Source organism: Micrasema longulum, unplaced genomic scaffold (genome assembly GCF_059751315.1).
Source record: "Micrasema longulum isolate JH-2025_06_02 unplaced genomic scaffold, ASM5975131v1 h1tg000082l, whole genome shotgun sequence".
NCBI classification, from domain to species: domain Eukaryota; kingdom Metazoa; phylum Arthropoda; class Insecta; order Trichoptera; family Brachycentridae; genus Micrasema; species Micrasema longulum.
This window is the reverse complement of record NW_028277288.1, coordinates 484,976-507,600: the sequence shown is the minus strand read 5'-3', so window position 1 is coordinate 507,600 and position 22,625 is coordinate 484,976. Positions and strand designations below refer to the sequence as shown.

At 35.0% G+C, this 22,625-nt stretch overlaps 3 protein-coding genes across 4 annotated transcripts in view; 1 reads left to right on the top strand and 2 right to left on the bottom strand.

The window, feature by feature from the left end:
* Positions 1-6: 6 nt before the first annotated feature.
* LOC148284888 (uncharacterized) lies at positions 7-4,652 on the bottom strand. Its single transcript, XM_088233733.1, has 3 exons — positions 4,214-4,652; positions 2,289-3,575; positions 7-1,409 (listed from the first exon to the last, which is right to left on the bottom strand). The coding sequence occupies exons 2-3, from the start codon at positions 2,593-2,595 to the stop codon at positions 1,363-1,365; spliced, it is 354 nt and encodes a 117-aa protein (XP_088089859.1). The 5' UTR covers positions 2,596-3,575; positions 4,214-4,652; the 3' UTR covers positions 7-1,362.
* Positions 4,653-4,891: 239 nt separating this feature from the next.
* Positions 4,892-14,547, top strand: LOC148284887 (sn-1-specific diacylglycerol lipase ABHD11-like). The gene is made up of 3 exons (XM_088233700.1): positions 4,892-5,651; positions 7,161-7,528; positions 8,786-14,547. The coding sequence occupies exons 1-3, from the start codon at positions 5,211-5,213 to the stop codon at positions 8,922-8,924; spliced, it is 948 nt and encodes a 315-aa protein (XP_088089826.1). The 5' UTR covers positions 4,892-5,210; the 3' UTR covers positions 8,925-14,547.
* Positions 13,115-22,625, bottom strand: part of LOC148284885 (uncharacterized) — a 257,605-nt gene continuing 248,094 nt past the window's right edge. For both annotated transcript variants that reach the window (XM_088233670.1, XM_088233678.1), the window contains exon 3: positions 13,115-22,526. The gene's annotated coding sequence lies outside the window, so the exon portion shown is untranslated. The remainder of the gene's footprint in view (positions 22,527-22,625) is intronic.

Here is a 22,625-nt window from a genome sequence, read left to right as displayed (position 1 = left end):
TACCCATTTTGTTATTTTTTCAAATGTTTTTTATTACAAAACAGATTAATAAGAGTCTAAGTAAACTAGGAAAATTGTGTAGTAAAAACACTCACATTAGTAAAGTTTATTGTACATATTATTTTTAATATTTTCTTAACAGCTTACATTGGTATGTCCTAAACAAAACGACATTTGCCGTCATATGGAAAATACAAAGTTTGATTAAACTCAATTCATTTATTTAAAACAAACACATACATTGCAAACCAAAATTGAAGATGTACATATTATAAACACAAACATGTTGGGGCTTGCCTCCCGTTAATGCCGGGACGGCTGATTGAGAGTCAGTTACAACTCTGTTGTGCCATGACTTTGTCGACGGTTTTGACCATCCAGAAAAATTGCCCATTCATATTTTTCGGCGACTTTTCTGGAATCCTTCCGTACCTTCGCTCGAAGCGGTTAGTGGAGGAAAGTGTCGAGCTCTAGAGCCGTATTGGTCAGAATGTTACTGGTCAATAATTTGGGAGTTTGTGGGAGTGGGAGGGTATGAGGTGGGCATCATTGATGAACAGTATGTCGATTTTGTGTTTGGATGTGAATTTTTTTATGTATTTTAGAGCAGGCCATTTGCGTTCCAAAATGCTAAAGTGAGGGGCTTTGAGGGAGGGTGGTGAACTTTTCAAAAGAGAAGGGACTGAGAGTTATTTGGGAAGGTCTGTGAGAACAGCAATGGCTCATTTCAATTTAAGAGGGGGATAGATGGCCCAGGCCTAAAGGGAAGGGCTGGTTGGAGGGTCTGGTAGGGGAAATGGAGGATCTAGGGAGGGGTTAGAGGGGTCAGGTAGGGAGGAAAGGATCTAGGGAGGGGTTGGAGGGTCTAGGGTGGGATGTGGATGTGGGTTGGCTGGTAGAAGAGGGCACGAGAAAGGAGTGGTTTGTGGGGTAGGAAGAGGTAAGGCTGCGTATTAGGAGGTGATGATGGCATAAGAAAAGGTGGTGTTTTTGTCATATCTCATAAGAGCTAGCACTGCGACATGAGGTTTGGAGGAAGGTTAATGCCATTATCGTTGGACGCCTTAGGCTCGTACGGTTTGTGTTGAGTTAGCAAAAGAAGCGGTGGTTTATATTTCCCGGTGATGCGGGTTGGTTAGTGTTTGCCAAGGGACGATGACGTAGACTTCTTCAGCCTCCGGGAGCCGACAAATCAGTCCTTGGTCGAGATTTGGATTCGGGCCTCTCGTGATCGTCCGAGGGAGCGACCGAGGGGGTCGAAAGGTTCTCGTAGGTAAAAGCAACCTCCCAGTATGCTGCTAGGGGACAGGAGCCCAGTTGTCGAGCAGAGCTTACGATTTATAACTGAACCAAATTGTATCCTCAAGGAGGTAAGAAACGTCCATCCAGACAGATCAGCAAAAAAATATCTGAAAATAAAGATAAAATATGTTAGATGATTCAAATGATTTCCTACAGGACGAAAACCAATAAACAAGAAAAAAAAAGAAATAATAATAATAATAAGAATTTGAATTTCAAAATTGCGCTTTTTATTCAGTTGCTCATTTCCGAATTTCATCTTGTCCAGTTTTTATCGAAAATGAACCGAGTGTGCTATTTTATGGCTTATCAAAGAAGGCACATAAATCTTCAACAAAATTCCAAAACTAGTCTTTTACCTTCAGTATAACGGGTGACAAACATTATCCAATTCCAAAACGCATCTTGTCCGTCTACTCTTCATTTCCGCATAATATCGTGATTGTTTATTTTGAGGTAACATATTTTGTTTACTTTTGTACTTATTCATAATTACAATCAAATAAACAATTAGATATATTTTCGTCCCTTAAAAGAACATTTCAAATTTGTGTCCCTCGAAAACATTTCCAAAGTGCATCATGTCCATAAAACAATTACAAAAGCCATAGAGTGGTCATTGATGCTTGTTCTGTAATTGTTCTAGTGTGGGTGTTTGGCGTTGAAGTCTCCAGCTATGATAACCTTCGACCCCGGGGCCGTGAGTGTCGATGTCTGTAGTAGTTTTTATGACAGGATTCTTTGTGTATGTAGGCACAACTATCAGGGTAATGGTTTGGTTGTTGGTTTTATTCTGGTCAGCGGTGGCCTCGGCGACTGAGGGGAGATCGGGGTGGTCAGGTGGTCAGTAGGGTGTGGGTTACCGAATCTCTGACGAGAATGGCCGTCCCACTCCCCGTGGCTATAGTTTCTGTAGATATGGAAATAGAGGCAGAGAGGTTTGTGGGGTCTGAGGTGGGTTTCAGTGATAGGGATGACGTGCGTACCTGACTGCTGTTCGCTGAATGTTACAGTAGTTCCCCGGTTCTGCTGTGGAGGCCGTTGGCGTTCCGCAGCAGTATGAAAGTTTCGGTGGGGGATGATCTGGGCATCGAGGAGCGGGATCATCGTGTGAAGGAGCACCACAAGCTTCTGTTCATTGGAGGTGCACTCGGCGAGTGCGGGACGGGCCGCTAGGACGAGGCGCATGACAACCACGATGTCAATGTCAATCCGGTGAGTGGGCGCCACCCGGACAACCTGGACCGGGGGCTGCGACGACACTGGTGGCTGCCAGGCTGAGCTGTGGAGCATAGAAGGGGAAGGGGGGATGGTGTGGAGCAGGTTGCGGGGTGAAAGAGTACAGAGAGGGTTGGGGAAGGGAGCTGAGGGCTCTCTGTGCTACCGATGAGCATTGTCGGCCATTGTGCGGGGGTCGGGGCGTGGTTGGATGGAGGCCACGTAATCAAGGTGGCTTTTGGAGCAGCTGAAGTTGGCAGGGTGGGCTTGGCCGCAGTTGCAGCATAGGGGGAGGGGTTTCGGGGATTTTAGGCATATGTAGGTGGGGTGTAGGAGTTCGCATCTTGCTGGGTGGTGACAGTTGTGGGATGCATGACCGAAGTTTTGGCATCTGAAACACACGGTTCCATGACTGAGGTGGGAGGATTTATATTTTTGGAAGCAGATGAGGACATGGGCGGACTTGACTGAGGCCGTCAGCTTGCGGGAGGAGAATCGGGCGAGCTATAAGTGACTTTCACCCTTGGTTTTCATACGGGAGATCTTGATGGATGGAAAACCTCGGGAGATGAGGACTGTGGGGATCTCGTCGCAGTCCATGGAACTGACTGAACACCTCTGATAACGGTATTTTCAGACCGTTCCACCTCGGGGGTGAAGGAGTGGAAATTTTGTCCAGAGGCTGAGAGGAGGGTAGAAAGTTGAGCATGATGCTCTAGTGAGCGGACAGTGATGGTGGCAGTGCCCATTTTACCGTATTTGATTGTGAAGTTAGGAGTGACTTCATGGGCGATGGATGAGATATCGCCGTGGGTGGAGGTGCCCGGGCGATTCGATTACCGGGAGGTGCCGGGGACGTCTCTAACCTCCGGGAGGCCCACATACATGTCGGTGAGAGTTGGTGGCGTAATGACGCGGGGTCACTAGGACGTCGGGGTCTAGGGTGGGTCCCGTAGCTCGCGGCAGGAGTCTGTTGTTGAGGAAGAACGTAATGGGGATCCCGTCAGGAGAACACGAGGAGTCCATCCTGAGATGTTGCGATGATGATGATGGGTCTGAAATAATTGGAATGATATATGAGTTTATTGTGATGTAAGGATGAATAAGACGATAAAAGTGCCCCAGAATTGCTGAGACCAGACCCAAAAGTGAACCTTCATTATTGAGCGCCTAGTACTCATTTAACAAATACCGGAGTTTCTAGCCAGTACATTTACACAAAATCTTTTTATTTTAATTCCAACTGTTGATTCGCGCGTCTAGAACGGCATTTAACAAATACCGGAGTTTCTAGCCAGTACATTTACACAAAATCTTTTTATTTCTTTTTATTTTAATTCCAACTGTTGATTCGCGCATCTAGAACGGCATTTAACAAATACCGGAGTTTCTAGCCAGTACATTTACACAAAATCTTTTTATTTTAATTCCAACTGTTGATTCGCGCGTCTAGAACGGCGTAAGTGTAGAGATAAGTTGTGTTTTTTTCCAAATGAAGAGAACAAGCAGAGAAATTACAACAAATTAGACAATATATCCTTCAGTATTTTGCAACAACTTCTTAGTCAATAATATATTCACCTAATATGTCTTCTTTATAGGACGATTGAACACTAATGCAGCGCGAGATCTTCCTTTGGGTAGCTACAAATTCGATGTCAAATACATGTAATATAAATATTGAAATACATACATAATATATGACCGTATGAGGTGGTATGAGGCAATCCAGGCAACATAAAGTGCGCAAGAGGGGACGACAGGGCAGCAACCGCCACGAGGTGTTCGGCCACACGGAGCGAATGGCGGACGCCGGATGCGGAAACAGAGTCTATGCACCAGATATCTGTACACTGTGGAGGTTCGGAAATCTATAATATTTACAGCAGGCGGGATAGCTTTACCTTTGGTTCCAATTTCAACATAATATGTATAAAATACGAAATCAGTCTTTACAAATAGAAGCAAATAAAATATTTGACTATTTTCTACGCTGATATTTTATGTAAATGGAATTTCGTTTTTCAAGTAATAAGTCAGTTTAAAAATTAAAAAACATGTCCATACTCCATATATTTATTATAAATGCGAAAGTGTGCTTGTCTGTTTGTTTGAGATTTTTTCACGTTGCAACGGAGCTGCCGATCGACACAATCTTTTGCATAGAGATTGCCGGAGAGTTGACAAATCCTGAAAAATAAACTCTACCTCGGGAAATTTTTAATGGAAAAAGAAATTAGTATTAAAACAGAATAACGAAGCTACGTCACCGCAAACTAACGGATAGCCATTTTTTGCATTGTGATAGTTGGAAAGTGGGCAATCGATGCAGGCTACTTTTAATCCCAAATAAAACATTTCAATCTACTGGGAAAATACTAATTTCTCCTTATTGTCACGCAAGCGAAGCTTCTGGTAAAAAATAATTATATAAAGATGGTTTTAGTGTTTTTCTCTAAAGTAGTTTTCCTAAATAAGATAGAATTTAACCTACTACCCCCGTTTCAGTACTTAAGGTAAGTAGCAAAACTAGGAATTTTATAACACAGTTGCCTAACCTACATTTAAAAATAAGAATTTGACAGCTACGATCAGCTGACGACAAAATAACCTTGCTCTTATTTTGAAAATGACATTTCTGGCACGTCAATGTTAAATCAAAATCACCCCAGTACGTAGTATATTTCAAAATGATCAAGTATCAAAATTACAGTGGAATAATCAATAATTTATTTAAAATTTCTCGCACGAGCGGGTGTTTAGTAAAGCGCTATTCGATACACACAGAGAATGAAACATCCCCCATTAAAACAGTCGACCTTGCGTACGCGTCTTACGAAACGGCCATTTCTGAAAATAAAGGCCTGCCCCCGTTGATAATCCTCCACGGGCTGCTGGGGTCCAAGAACAACTGGACCAGCATGAGTAAAGCCATACACAAGAACACCGGGAGGAAAGTGATAGCGATCGACGCGAGGAACCACGGAGACAGTCCTCACTCGGATGAGCAGACGTACAGACATATGGCTGAAGACGTCATAGCTCTGATGAAGAAGTTAAACATCCCCAAAACAGCTCTGTTAGGACACAGTATGGGAGGAAGGACAGCGATGATATTAGCATTAATACAGGTATTTTTGTATTTCATTAAATGTTAGTAAATCTCTGTATATAACCACTTGCCGAGTTGTATATCGGTTTCGAGACGTACCGGTCTCTTCATCGGGACATAATTACACTAACATATTTAAAAAAAAAAACTGTAATATTGATTTTAAAACAAACTCTCTTTCTAAACACGAGCATCCTGCTCCATAAGAGAGGTAGAAAAATTAAGTATAAATTGTAAAAGTGTCATATATGTATCATGCGCGGTCCGTCCATAGATTGAATGGAATCAAAAATTGACCCAAAAATTGATTTCTGAACAATCAATACATATTATTTTATGTAATAAAGTCAGTTACATAGTCCAGAAACCGCATACGCGCATCAAACAAAAGGCGAGTAAACTACTCTTAAAAGAGTAGTTTTACGTTTTGACCCATTAGTTTCTTTGTAGACGTCGCTTAGTACGTAACTCCCGATTTGAATTCAACTATGCCGTGTTGTGTCATTTTAAAGTGTAAAAATACTGCTGGGATCAAAAAGAAACAGGCTGGGATCATATTTCATGTGTAAGTAGCAAATGCATTACTTCAAAATTTAACTATTTTTCCATCTGTCAGATTGTCAAAGAAAACAAAATGGACATTTCATTAGTGTTGCCAGGATAGTATTTTTTTTACCCTACTTTGCTCATCTAATGAGCGAAGTAATGAAAATTGGTCCTCGGATTAAACAACGCCGTGGTGGACATTTGACCGACATTATCTTTAAAACATCAAACATTATTTAACATGATATAAACATATCCATTTTATGTAAAATAAAATTTGTTTTATAAACCTTTACTTATCTACTCTGTTGTGTCAATCAATGTTTACGCGTGCACGATAAAATTTTAGAGAAATTAACAGATTGCTTGTTTTACCATACATTTGTGTTATGATTATATTTTTTCCCATCGTGCAACATTACGCGGTGACTTAAAGAATGCGCGCGGTGAAAGTGAGGCAAAGTGGGGGGATTTTTGGACACAGTCCGATGTATTCAAATATGATTCTACGCTCCTTCTGGACTATTCTTAATTCTATGATCAGTTATAAGCTATCCAATCTTTTTAGTAACTACAACAAATATTTTTTCATTGTTTTTGTTGTTGATCGTAGCGATCTGAGATGGGTTCGATTGTTATTCATTAATAACTTCTAAAAAATTGCGACAAGCCCGCACACAACCTTCCACCTCCGCATTTATTTTGTAATAATTATTTTCCATAACTTCCTAAAAACACTTATCACCGTGTCCGCAGAGCCAGATTCATAATACCTCGGTCGCTAGAGATAGTAGTAGAACAGTTAAGCATACTGTCTCCACAAGTGCCGATGAAGATAGCATTTTTTTGTAATCAGTATTCACCCCAAAATCCAGAGTAGCATTGCGGACTCTAAAAATAAAATAGTTACAAAATTAAAATATCTGGGTAAAATCATAAGAAAGTGAATATTTCTTAAAATGTATACTTTATTTGTTTACAGCCAGACCTCGTATCAAACCTCATCGTTGGTGACATTTCTCCTTTAAAAACCAGTCCAAATATAATGGCGATGGACGACCTCTTTGACGCCATGGCCATTGTGAGCATCCCCAGAGGAATCCCCTTGTCCCAAGCCAGAAAGATCGCGGACGAGCAACTGTCGTCAGTAGTCAGCGATACATCCGTCCGCAGTTTCATAATTACAAACCTCGTGCAGTCGGACTCTAACGAGTACGCTTGGAGAGTCAATCTTCCCGTCCTCAAGAAGAATTTCAAGATGAACATAGCCGGGTTCCCCACAAGTTTTAATTATATCAAATATCCTGGTCCAACGCTGTTTGTTGCGGGTGGTCTTTCTGACTATGTTGGGTAAGTTTCCGTATTTTTGTTTTCTTTATCGAGGATTCATATTTATTTCAGACGCAGGTAACCTAACCTAACTTAAATTCCAGCGATAAATAGGGTTCCGAACCGGAGATGCATTCTCTAACTGTGGTCTTACTAGGGGACAAATTAAAGTTATTGATTTGAATTTGTCAGTAAAAAAATATATGTAAACCCAGAATCCTGGACGAGTGTTTTTGACTCGATGGCTACACTCGGGGCTGGTATTCCTCGGCGCGAAGTAGACTCGAGAGCGGCTCGATGATTTGGGGGCCACATGAACTGATAGAGAAAATCCAAAAGAAGTTTCTTAGATATCTCTACACGAGAGTGCGGGTATTATCCTCGGCTCTACCCGACCGAGTTTCTCCAGGGTATGCTCGGCTACAACAGTTTAGAGACTAGAAGGAATGTGTATTTGACCACACATTTTTATCGATTGTTGCGCGGTATGATCGATATTTCTGAGAATCTGATGAGCATTGATTTGTATGTTCCTGATAATTACCTAAGACAGCGTCAGCATAGAATGTTTCATATTCCGATATACAGGACCAACCTGCCGATGGTTATGCCTGTTGGAAGGGCTACCGCTATGCTGAACAACATCGCTCTGGATGTTGATCTTTTCCATGTATCCGAAAGAGTTTTCCGGACCAGGATTCTCCTACTAATTTGACAAGAGTGGCTTTGTGTATTTTTTGTCTTTTTATAATATGTACATATTAAATTTTAGTTTGTAATGTATGTATTATTTCAAATAAATTAATTTAATTGAAATTGGTAGGGAATGCGTTGCTAGCACGTAATTTGCGTACTAATTACGTGCTGACAGCGCTTTCTCTAACCTTGAGAGAGCATTCAAAATAACATTTAGGTAGCCATTTTGAAAAGGTTCCGTTGCACAAATTAAATTTTCAAAAAATAATAAAAATTATTTTTATTTTGTCGAAACATTATTTAATTTATTTTAATATTAAAATCAAACGCTGATTTGAGTCTACTTAAAATCGTTTATTTTATTTCTTAACACAAAAAAAAAAAATTCGGGCAATTGTTTCGCCTTGTTAGGCTTTTTCAAACTAACAACATTTCAAACGAACGACATTCGCAATATCGCAATTCACAATGTTTTTTGTCCCTCCTGAACATTATGACAAATGGTTCATCCGGAGTATCGAACTTTCATGGACGATATATTTGTTTAAACAAATGATATTCATATTTTTATTTCCAATATAGGAGGGACGATCTTCGAAGTTTAAAGGGCATGTTTCCGGAAGCTGATCTTGTATTCATAGAGGGGGCCGGCCATTGGGTCCACAGTCAAAAACCTGAAGAATTTCTCAATACAGTTTGTGATTTCCTAACAAAAAACTGACCTGACTAGGTTTTAGGTAAATAATGTATGAAATTTAGCCAAATTGTGTGCGTAGGACGCTTCGAATTATGGAAAAGTAATAATTCAATACCTATGTAAATTTATTGATAGAATTGACGTTTACTTTGTGATAAATTATTGTAGTATTAATTAATTTAGTTTAATATTATAATAAAGATCCCGGATTAATTCCGGTCAAAGTTCTGTGACATTTGGGTAAAGACGTACATGTCAATAAATTCAGTAAATGAGTTAAAGGTCTACAGAACGTTGGGTGGAAAAATACAAGTTTCAATCGTAAAGTTGGCTAGTGTCGTATAATTAAAAAGTACTATTAGGTATAGATACATGTAACTTGTATTCAAATTACCTTAAACAACATGGAAAAAGCAAATATAAGAAGAAACTCAATATAAATTGTACTGCTTCACCTATTTCAGTCTTAAGTTTAACCATTTATTCTCAGGCAGTACCTAAAATTGTACATTAAATAATTAAAGCAGTAATAAAACTTTAAATGACCCCTGCGCAGTCAGCTTGACTTGTACCTCTTTACTCTAATATATTTTTTTATTGTTTTCACCAAATATTTTTGTATAAACCATCTTAACATAATGTAAAAGTTTTAATTGATTATTTAAAATTAGTCTTATCGTTACCACTTTTACATGGTAGAATTTTTAGACCCTGTTTATGGGAATAAAATGATTTGGCTGGCTATTCAATTTCGTAATTTGTATTTTTTAAAACTATGTTTTGAATTTTATAAAATGTGATTAACTAATATATAGTAGATTCGCTAGTCTATGTAAATTATGAAAGGACTTACATAATGATCGTGTAAAAGAAAATACCTTTATAATTGTTTAATTAACTCCCAAACATGTAAATATTTCATTATATTTTTTGCGGTGCGATGGGATACGTATTTAATTATAGATAAACTTTTTATTTGAAGGAGAATAATTATCGCCAACTGCCCATCACACACAAAAATATCACCCGCCAAAATCAGATAATTGGACTGACCTGAGATTCCAGTGACGCCCCTGATGATCTTTTTTCAGGGAGTGGTTTCAAGATAAATTCATTTTAATAGGTTTTGAGTCGCAGTTGAGTTTAACTCGGCGATTATGATATCGTCGGGTTTCCAGCACAAGTTTGTAACTAACATTTCACTAGTTGTCTTACAATTGATATCAATATCTTAGATATTGCACTTAATTTGAAAGCTCATCCCAAATCAACAATTCAAATAAAACCAAAATCAACTAACATGTGTGGTAAAAAGATGTATGATAGGTGCGGTGCACAAATGTCGAGATCTGTGAACTACGCAGGGCTGAGACAATACAAGAGACATTATCGACAAAATCAAGAAAGGGGTGCTGCGTTGGTTTGGACATGTAGAGCGAATGGACAGCGAAAGAACGGCTAAAGGATCTACGGTGCGAATATTGATGGATGCAGAAAACGAGAAAGACATGGCACGATCAAGTCCATCAAATACTTGAAGATGGACATATGAATGTAGAGGAAGCAAGGTATGTACAGAGTGATATTGCATTCTATCCTCTCTGCTTGCCCCTACTGGGAAACGGTATGATGGTTTGTTTTTTGTTTTTCAAATAAAACCACGAGTGGAATATTATAAAACTTTTTATTTGTATCTAAATTTATATTTTTAACCTGCCTGATTATTTGATGCCAGTTATGAAAAGATCTCACTTTTCAAAAATTTTCAGTAACCAACTTGTTTCAGAAACCCGACGATATCACAATGACTCAGTCTCGTAGTACAATGATACAAAAAAAGTGGAGTACAAAAGCTGCTATATGATATTGATTTGCGAGTGCGGATTATAATAATCAGCATGGATTAGATTTTAAATATTTATTACTAGAAGTTGCATACTATATCACCGTGTAATTATAATAAAAGGAATTCACAATATAGTTAAATCTGGCCAAGAGCCCTGCGTGTAGGTGAGACGAAAGATCATATTCAAGTGTCATATAGAACCTCGTATAGAGTGAAGTTAGGTTCGCATCAGGTTTCCCAACTGAAAAAGTCGGCCAGTGTTGGCAACCTGATAATGTTTATTCAAGTACTCCGCTCTCCGCTACACTACAAAACAGTGCAACCATATAAAATTCCTTCATCCGTGTACTTGTTTATTCCAACAAAACTTTGACACAATATATCTGCCATAGTCACACATTGGATTGAAATTTATACGTCAACCCAATATGTTGGAAGGGGGTCTGTCTACTTACCATTCTCTGACAGGTGAAACATCCTCGTGTCTTATGAGCCGTTGGCGATAACAATAATCGAGACAAAAGATTAGCAAAGCGGCACACTTTCTTCAAAATAAATGCGCGATTCAATACACTTACTCACTTATTGAGGCGGATGATCAAGAATACCAAGAGGGAAGTGAACAGTGGTTGTGGGTAAAAAAGATGTTGAAGTTGTGACAATATTTAACAATGCATACCCACCTAATTCGCAACCAGTTATCATTGATAGATATACTGAGAAGAAGGGATTAGGGAATAGATTCATGTACATCAATGAATTTTTGTTACTATATACGATCATAGTAATTAAGCAATTGTAATTATAAAAATAGTACAAAATAATTATCCATATTCTTAAATCTTCTTCTAAAAACTTACTTAACTTACTATTTGATTAAATAGGTGCTCTCCTGTGACCAGCGGGCTAAATTAAATGCAATAAGGAAGTTCAGTGGTTTTAAAAAAAAAAAAAGTATTAGCATAAGCTAACCATTTTCTTGGCAATGTATCCTATCGGATACAGGTGATTTTAAATTTTTCTCGTGAACTAAATTATGTATCACATTATCAGCACTGTGATTTTATAAAGTTTTGTAATTTTAAAATTACCCCGCCAATGAGGTCATAAGTTCTAGTCTGTAAGTCTGTGATTCGCAAGAACTTGTGACGTAGTTATTTTTAATGATTTTTTCATTTTTTTCGAGATACTTCGCTGCACAATTAAATGCTCGAATTTTTACCGCGAGTAAGAATTCATTTTTTATATCCAATTTCCCATAGCAATGAACTTTCTAATTCAGATCTGATGCTTAGAATTACGAAGTTATTATTTATTTATTAACAAAATACAAACAATGTTAAATAATGTAAAAATTATACAGATTTTAATATGTAAATAAATCCATAATATACAAGTTTGATTTCTTGTTTTTCAACCCAAAAATATTATTGAATTCACATATCACCGCTTCCTTTTTCCTCCAATCGGGGCATCTGCTTTTATATTACATAATGACTTCTTTCTTATTCAAACAAAGAGTTCTTATCCTCAAAGCACCCTCTTATTCCCATCCACAATTCTTCCTTCTTCTCCAACTAATATAGTGTCCATGTGGCTTGTCTATGGAATCATCTTCCATTCACTATCGAAGATGTTTCTACATCCCCGCTGACCGTTCATCGACAATTCATGTTGAATCAAGGCAAAGCACGGAATGCGAACCCGGCTCTTTGTGAACACCATATGCCCCAACTGGGGAGCGAACATGGAATGATGATGATGAACTAGTTATGTTCATCCTGACACTAGAAAAATGGTTTATAGTGCCATTTTAGTCCTCTTTATCTCATGGAATAATTGGATGAAGAAGAGCCTATAATAATCTTATTAACTAGAGAGAAGCTGATCAAAAACTAATTTTCAAAATTATACTTAATAAAAATTTAACTTATCCCTCCAACCAATGAATTCCAGGAAGCCGAACTTTTGGGGGTAAGTGAAATGTACTGTCAACTGTTGCATTGGCTGATGCACTATCGGCGAATTAGCAGGTCCTCCATGATTGCCAAACCGTCCCTTTCACTAGTTGTTAGGCTGTGGAAACCGATCAATTGAGCGCACACTCGCCCAAGCTCTATCAAAAGCCAGTTATACTAGCACTGTTTAAATCCAGAAGACAGCGCACTGTATTTTCAATTATGGTAACATTTATTTTTTAATGAGTTTTTTGTGAAACTTTAGAAATCGATCGTATTTTTCCAGTTTTATACATTAGTTTTTTTTTTAAGGGCCATGCCTTTGTAGGATTTTTTGGTTATGTGATAGTGTATTTTGTATAAAATGTAACATTTACAAAAAGCAAAAACAGTAATAAATAAACACACGCTGATATTCAAAAATGTTTATTGATTATATAAAGCACACACTGCCTCGCTTATTACTCATAAAAGTATATAATATGGCTGATATAATGCAGGGAACATTCCCCCACAAAACATCACAACATTTTTACATGATTGACTCATCGAAATGGCATCATTAAATAATATTAAGGTTAAGTCTCGTCACACACAATTTATTTGATACAAACGATAATAATATTTTAATCCACGAGGAAACAAAAACCCAGTAATTGAAATATATTACTGATTCTGCTTTTCATATTTTATCCCAACCTATTCATTTTATTCAATCCTCGAAATCTTTATATTTTGATGCTTATATGTATGTAATACAACTGTAATGTTTTATAGAAAATGAATTCATTATATTAGTTAAAAAACTGAAATTGGATTATAACAGACTCCTTTTTGTATTTGTTCAATGAATTGACTATGGATTGTGGTCCCGTTGTAGTGTCAAGATCAGAGGTTTGAATCCCGCTCCACAACTTGTTTTCCATTCATAAGCACAGTTATTTCCGACCAATTAAAAATGCATTATATAAGTACGCAGATAATGATTTTATTCATTAAACACTATAGAAAGAAAATAAGATAATTTACAATGTTCAAGAGGTCTATGATAAATGACATTACAATTATTGTAAAGTTAGGTCATATTTTTTCAATAAATCCTTTTTTATGTTCTATTTAGGTAGGTTAAACATTATATCTGGATATTAATGCTCGAAGTGCCTTTGTCATTTTTTTGCCAAAATAAGTAAGGCATCAGAGAGAACACTTAAATAAACATTAAAATATATAAAAGTCTTGGCTAGTTTGAGATATTTGTCAAAAAATATGTTTGTAATGCGTACCTATGTAAAAATAGTGCTTTGGAATATTTTATAGCAAGAAATGTCCTGTGTTGACATGAGCAATAAAGGGATTGAAATTTTTCATGTAAAACATCTTGTTTTCATAAATGTTTTTAATGGGCAACTCACAAATGCTGATTTTGAAGTTCTGTTTATTTACAAATATAATAAATTCATTCTCCATAAAATATTAGTCATATTACAAAGCATCAAAGTATAAAGATTTCGAAGATTAAATAAAAGGAATAGGTTGGGATAAAACATGAAAAGTTGTAATAATTACTACACAATATGAAAAATGGCTACAGAAACAAACGAACCCCTCTCCTGAACAGTATTTTTTTAGATATAAGCACTTCTAGCACTAACCCCTCATTTGTAAGTTCTGCAGCAGATTATGAAACACCATTTACACACGTTATGTGAATGTGATGCTGTACATCACAAAAGATTTAAAAACCTGATGATGTGAAATCACTTGCCTAATAGCCCGTTACTTTAAAGACTCTGGCTTGAAGAAGGAGATTTAGCAATATATATAAAAATACTCGCCCTCCATCAGTAGCCCGGCTCTTCATAGACTTAGGCTGGGGGGCGAGCATTAATTTACAGGGACCCGTCACAATACAGATCGCAGTGACTTCAGGAGCTTGTTTGGCGCTGACCCCTATTTACAAAAATAGGAATAAGCACTAACCCCCAGATGTAAAGTTTAAAACTAGAAAGTTTGAATTAAGGAAGCATTACTAGTAAAAAAACACACCAAATTTAATTTTATAATGACATATTTTCAACTGTCAGTCAATTACTGTGGTAGTAATTAAGAAAAGTCTTCAAAGTTCGAACTCACAAAATCACAACTCGATTCATATATTAGTTCTCACATTATATACAATCTTTTATTTGATGGTTTTAAATTTGCGTATTGGATTTTCTTTCCCCGCGGACTCAAACAACATTTATTTAAATATTTATAGATGAATTTTGCAACGAAACTTAACCTATAAATCAACATACATATTAGATTTGTTGAACAAGTTTTAAATGCAACAAAATTACATTGCACAGAGATGTTTAAAAATACATTCCTAGAAGATTAACATATACAATTATTGATTGTACACCCAAAAGATTTTATTATTTACAAAATACATTTATTTACACGTATTCAAATACCTCTAAATAATGCCTTATATTTAAAAGATGGCTGATTCAACTTTAAATAGAAAAAGACACAACATTTTATAAACTAATATTTTTTTGATTGAATTCATTCCAAGTTAAACTAATAAATATTTTTGAGGAAGAAAAACTTTACTCTGTGTCTAGAGGGGTGACAAATACAGTTCTATGAGTGGAATAGAACCAGAACCCTGGACGACCGTTTTTCACTCGAAAGGTACTCTCAAGTAAAAGTCCTGAAGAAGGAAGAGCGAAGATAGGTCCGCCTCGCAGTTTAGTGATTGGCGTCTTTGCCTACTATTCTTGAGGTCCTGGGTTCGATTCCTGGCAGGAAGGGCGTGATATTTTGATTTTAAAGATTGTTTAAACTGTAATATTTCATTGTTCCTGGACTGGCACCTGAAGCGTAGGACTGATCATCTTACCTACGTATCAGATTATCAAGATACGCAGTATTGGTACACCAATCCAGTGCCCTATGCACCATCTGTTGTTGATAATGTTATGATGATGAATTTTTATGCACATTTTTGATGGTCAATAATTTTGCTTAATTTCATATTCAGCGTCTTTTTGTATCTAAGGCCGAAACAAACGCACATCTTTCTATAAAATAAATATTTAAAAAAGAATGCTTATTAACAACTTAATACAGAATAATGATCTTATCAGCTAAACGCAAGACTACTTTGAAAAAGTTTTTATGACTGGAAAATTCACTGAAAAAATGAGGCATTGAGAGCCATTTCCATACAATTCAATCTGAGTACCTAGTAAGATTTTTTAAATCATGCCACACTGACTCAACCACCGACATCAAGTAATTAGGAACTAAAAAATATGTATTATAAGAGGAGCATGACTTCAAAATTTGTAGATCTGTTAGTGAATATGGCGCGTGCAATATTCTACTTGCTCCAGCTATAGAAAATCATAAGAAGAGCCACAGTGAAAAAGATATTAGTTATTAAGTCCATTTTTTTAGAGAAAATGATATATAAAAGGTAAGATATAAGATGTTCCTGTTTTGATTTATATTTCGTAAAAACAATGGACACTAGCATCAAAAATAAAATAAAAATTGTTGGAATTTGTCAAAATGGACAAAATGTGTAATTTTATACTTCAAATTTATTGCAACAGAGAGGGAAAAGATCTTTCAGAAGAGAACATGGAAATCTAATATTTTACAGGGCCTTTTTTTATGACCTGTCATTGGCTAGTTGAAGTTGCCATTTTTCACACTGTAACATTCACCTTTCCGCCTATGTTTGATCATCTATATTCCTTCAATTCTTCCATTAGTTGATCTTTATGAAGTTAAAGTGTGGGTGAGATTCATCCGACTGAATTATTTCACCTACTAGGCAACGCCTGAAAATGTGAAATGAAAAATATTTTAAGTATGTCTGAGTGTTTGTAAATAAATTAAAATTTATTGCTACAGAGAATTTATTTTGGTACAACTGGCCCCAAGTCATTATTTTTTATAAAAAAACAAACATTATGGATATTTGGCAGCCATTTTGCCAAAAACTATTGTCAGTAAAGTTAGCATCGATTAGGTTCCTCCTAGCTCTCAGTGCCTCAAATTATAAACACTAATGAAATCAATATACAATAAAATAGTAAAATTATAATTATATAAAATAAAGTATATACATTCCATAACAATAATCTAGGAAGATATTAAATTTAATTATAAGTTTGGACCGTATACCATTTCAAAATGCGCGAAAATATAAAATTATTTACATGTTTTAAATCCCCTACCTAAAAAACGCCGAACACTCAACATTTTTGGATTTTGTTTTTACAATTCTTATAAAATTATTATATTACTCTTACAAATACATTAATAGTCGAGAGAAAACTTACTTAGGAAAACAATACCTTATGTTTGGCACAGGCAATCCTTTAGTTCCAACACAAAGAAATAGAGTGAAATTCAACATATACATGTCGTCGGTGATACTGCAATACCGCGTAGCTATCAATAGATCACCGATGATATTCAATCTAAATTCGTTCACATTTGATGCCCATCAAGAAAGGAAATCTTCATTTCTTTCAAATTTAGGTTAGGTTATGTGTGCGGCTTTCCAAAATTTTCCACTTGTAAAGACGCATCTGTGAAAATTTACTAATTCAATAAATTGTATTGTATTTACAAATGAAACAATACATTCATTTCATTTTTCAATGGGAGCGCAATCAAAGCATTTTTCAACACACACGACGACATATTTCTGCATTGCACCACATCTGATCATGATAAGAGTCTACTAGAGAATGAAGGCACGAAAGGAAGTTTACCCATAGACTGAAATTTATTTTATTTTAGTTATTTTTTTGACAATTGTATTGTAATTGTTTAGCCCATCGTGTAATGCAGACGGTAAATATAAGATCGAAGTTAATGAATAGAAAGCAGATAGCTGCTAAACTGTCGATATGTACAGAAAAATAGATCTATAACATAACAAATACGCATAAGCCATATTCAGCCAGTGAATTACCCTATTACTGGGTGAATTTTGACTTGCATTTGTACAGCTTCTGGGTGTTCAGTGCATGAGATCTCGCTCTGGTATAATTATTGGGAACATACAAACTGATCTCTTTGCCATTTTATTCCCGCTAGTAAAGTGTCTTTTTAATCATATGTCATTGGAATACAGCAGCTCTTTTATTTCCTATATTCGTGTGGAATAAACAAAACAGTTCTGTGTGTGAAATAGAACCAAAACCCTGGACGAGTGTTGGTCAGTTTAAAATCTTAAGTGGAGATTAGTCCGCCTTGTAGTTTACTGGTTATTTTGTTTAAGTGTTTCTAATAAATAAATGTTTCTATACTATAAATGAATATTTGGAAAATGCAATTGAATAAATTAAAATGTATTAAATATAATTAATGAAAGCAATAGATACCATAATCCTATAACTGTTTGTGTTTTCTAAACTTTTTAATTTATTTGTTTTTTTATTTTTCTAATTTTTATTTTTTCAAATTAATTTTTACAACTGTATTTTTTATTTAGGTTTGGCTAGACTACAATAAATTGTCAGTGACAATAAATCCGCCATTTAACCATGTATACTAGGCATGGGTAACTCAATATTATTTTTTGAGCTGCAGGTCAGCTCGCAACTCAAACACTTGAGCTGGAGTTTTGAACCGGCTCGCAGAGCAGCTCAATGGTTCACCGAATCACCGCTAACGCGCTGACTCAGCTGACCTGGAACGTGGCTTTACGTACGATTCAAACGAAGCTCACAATGAACCGCTGTGAGCCGCCTATTCGAAGTTTGGGCTGCAGCTCAACCGATTCAAAATTGAGTTATTCATGTCTAGTGTATACCTTTGTTATAATTTTTGTATTTATCACATTGTACATCTGTACCTCAGAGGCAGACGGATGCAAATCCAGAATTTGATGAAATGACATTTAGATTTTCGTATGTCCATTTATTTTGAAGAAATGCAAGTCTTATAATGAAAGAACCAATGTATTGGATACTAAAATACAAATTAATGTCAGTAATTATTAGAAATCACTTAGAGAAAATAGATTTTTTAGGCTTGTTTTGAACATTTGACGTTTGGATTTGCATCTGTCTGCCTCTGAGGTACAGATATTATGATTAATAAAGATTTATTATTATTATTACTTATAGTAAAATTTATTTTATTTTATAAATGATGGAGATATTGTGATTAGAGCACTAATGCATGAGGTCGTACACCCATACACCATTAGGCTCAGATGAGAGAAATAAGGAGTTATTTTTTAAATTTTAGAATTTAAATCCTACCTATGGAGATTCCCATTTATATTTGGGCCTCATTTATTTTACCATAGAAATCATATGGTTTAATTTGGGTATACTGGATAATAATTGTTATTCTTTATCATTTTATATAAAAGGCCCCACAATTGTCAAAATCCACTATCCATATACACAATAATACCCTGCTAACAAACTTGTTGGTCCACATTATAAGGCACATAAATATCAATTAATTTATAAAAAGTTTAATGTTTTTTTACAGCAACTGATAAAGATTTTAGCAAATAATCTAACTCAAAAAACAACATTTAATATTCAACCTATTTTAGTAAACCAACAACCATTTTTTACTTCATATTATTCTTATTCTGAAAAATCCGGGTCAGTGCTATAAAAGCTCCTGAAGTCACTGCGACCTGTGTATATCTATTGTGATGAGTCCCCATAAACTAGTTCTTCCTCTTCAAGCCCAGCTGCTCGAAGAGCCTGGCCTCATGGAGGTCGAGTGTTCTCATATTACCCATAAATACAAATTCTTATTACTGTTTTTTCAAAATGTCTAAGTTCGAATGTTGAATAATTTGTCTTTGGTTTTAAATTAATTTTTCGAAAACACGATAAGCCTACATGTTTTATATATCCGATGCATCATCGCTCTAAAGATTTTACATAGCGTATAAAAAACATATTATAATCAGGGAATTTGACTTAATTTTATATAATATTTGATTATCGAAGAACAAAATTTGATTCATTATATTGAACAAAAAACATATACAAAGGTTTTAAAAAATACATTGAGTAAAATACATCAAATATTTTTCACAATAGATACCTAATTTGACTTAGCTGTGTTTATTTGAAATAATAATAAAATTATTAAACACACAAACTTATCATTAAGTAGTTAACTACTAAATTATTGGATATGTAATGATTGATTACAGTTTAAAAAGACACATTTGTTTACAGCTATGTACATATTACATCATCACTTTATACAAATCTATTAGGTCAAAATAAATACATATTATGTTAAGTTCGCAATATCTTTTTGTGTATGATTTTGATTGTTTAAATGCACTGACATATTATAAATGGATACTAAAATTATAAATATAGGCTGAAATAAATACAGATTATTCTGTTATTATTTGTGAAGCAATTTATCCTTGGGCTGCTTTTTTATTTGCCTTTTTTATTCCTTTTTGTTTCTTTAACTATGATTTTAGTATAGAATTAAGAATAGTCCAGAAGCAGCGTAGAATCATATTTGAATACATCTGACTGTGTCCAAAAATCCCCCCACTTTGCCCCACTTTCGCCGCGCGCATTCGTTAAATCGCCGCGTAATGTTGCCAGATCGCGAAAAATATAATCATAATACAAAAGATATTTTTAAAAAAGCAATTTGTTAATTTCTCTAAAATTTTATTGTACAAGCGGAAACATTGATTGACACAACAGAGAGGATAAGTAAAGGGACATTTAATAAGAGTAATTGAATTAATGAACTTTGAACTTAAAAAATTAAACAAATTTTATTTTACATAAAACGGATATTTTTATGTCATATATTTGATATTTTAAAGTTGATGTCGGTCAAATGCCCAGCACGGCGTTGTTTAATCCGGGTCCAATTTTCATTAGTTTTCTCATTAGATGAGCAAAGTAGCGTAAACAAATTTACTACCCTGGCAACACTCACAAAATATCCATTTTGTTTTCTTTGGCGATCTGACAGATGAAAAACTAATTCAATTTTTAAGTAATGCATTTGCTACTTACACATGCATTTGCTACTTACAAATGAAATGTGATCCTATCCCTTTTCTTTAAGATCCCAGCAGTATTTTTACACTCTAAAACGACACAACAAGGCATAGTTGAATTCAAATCAGGAGTTGCGTATTGAGCGACATCTACAAAGAAACTAATGGGTCGAAACGTAAAGCTACTCCTTTAGGCGTAGTTTAGTCGTCTTCTGTTTGATGCTGGCATGCAGTTTCTGGACTATTCTTAATTCTATGGATCTGACATTTCAAAGAACCAAGGGTAAACTTAAATTACTAAAAATAGCTTTATCTCATCTTCAATGAAGTAAAAAAATTATAGATATTGATAAATAAGTTTTGACAGCATCAAATACATCAGGTGAATAACCATCATTAAACATTTTTTTTAAATAATCTAAACAATATACTTTATTTTAAAATTTCCAACTAATTGCTTAGATTACTTGTTGGGGTGAAATTTACATTGCAGAATTTCACATTTTGTAATCAATAAAGAAAATCAAAACTTAATTTATGATTTTTTGTGTGATTACCACTGGCACCTGTCACAGACTGTGCCAGATTCAATGATTCACAATTAATAAAACATAATTACACTCTTAATTTTCCCCCAGATACTTTTTAATGAAACATAACATACAGATTTTTCTAGAAATGTAAATTTTTCTGTTTTTATAACCACTATAGCAACAAACCTAAGTGAAGAGTACACAGCTATGACGGGCTCGTTGCATTTTTTTTAAATTTTCGAGATATTAGGGACATTTTTTCTCCATTGAACTGACTTAATGGATTGAAAAGAAGCTGCCTGCCTTACAAATTGTAGGAAATAAATATGGGATCATGGCTGGCATAAAAATAGCTAAAATGCGACATTTGCTGCAATGCTTTTTCAAGAAAAGATTTTTTAAACACATTTTAAGTTAATATGTTTGTTTGTATTTCTGTGATTGGATGTAAATATATATTTTACATTATTTGAAAACCTATTTCATTAAATAAATGAACCCAGTGTCCCACAAATAAGGTTTGAATTCTTCTTTTTGCTTTCCTATAAAATTCCTTATATGTTAATGAGCCCGTTTTTGCCGTTTTCCTTTATATGCCATCACAATTCAAATTAAACACAATGTGTTGTGTCTTGTTATTTGTAATATAATAAATACATAGAATAATGCTATGTTTATATTTATATCTGGCATAACATCCACGATTCTTTTAAGGAGCGAGAAAGCTACGCTAACTTTTCATTTTCATATGTTTATATGTTTGCCTTACCTTTAATCTTAAATTATACTTTGATTTTCTTTATCAACAAAACAAAGCTGAATTCTTACATTCTGAGCTAAGCATTTTCCGAGTTTATTTTGAAACTTTGGTCACAATTTGTAAATAAATAGTTTGTTTTAAACCTACTGAACAAATAAAATACTCTAAGAAACACAATTTTACAAACCAATAAGAAAATTACCTCCATCAATTCAATACCCAATAATGATTATTATTTACAAATTCCCGCTTATAAAACAATTTCTCCAACACTCTTGTTTGGCACAAGTTTATATCGAATTCAACGTAACATGTATAAGTTCGCTCGTCGTAATTATTGTCATTCACAATTTCACTAGATTATTATTTTTAAGTCTTTTTCGTAAAGTGTAGTAGGAAAAATATTTTTAGTAGCATTTTTCAGTCAGAAAATGGACTCCATCTTGGAAGACAAGGCACGGAATCCCTCAGAAAAATCGCAAACATCTGCGGGGGTTAATCTGTAAAAAAATTAAAAATATTTATTACTTTGCTTTTAATTTTGTATGATAAAATTTCTTGTAGTTTATCTTTGTACACCGTATAAGCCCTTTATTCCT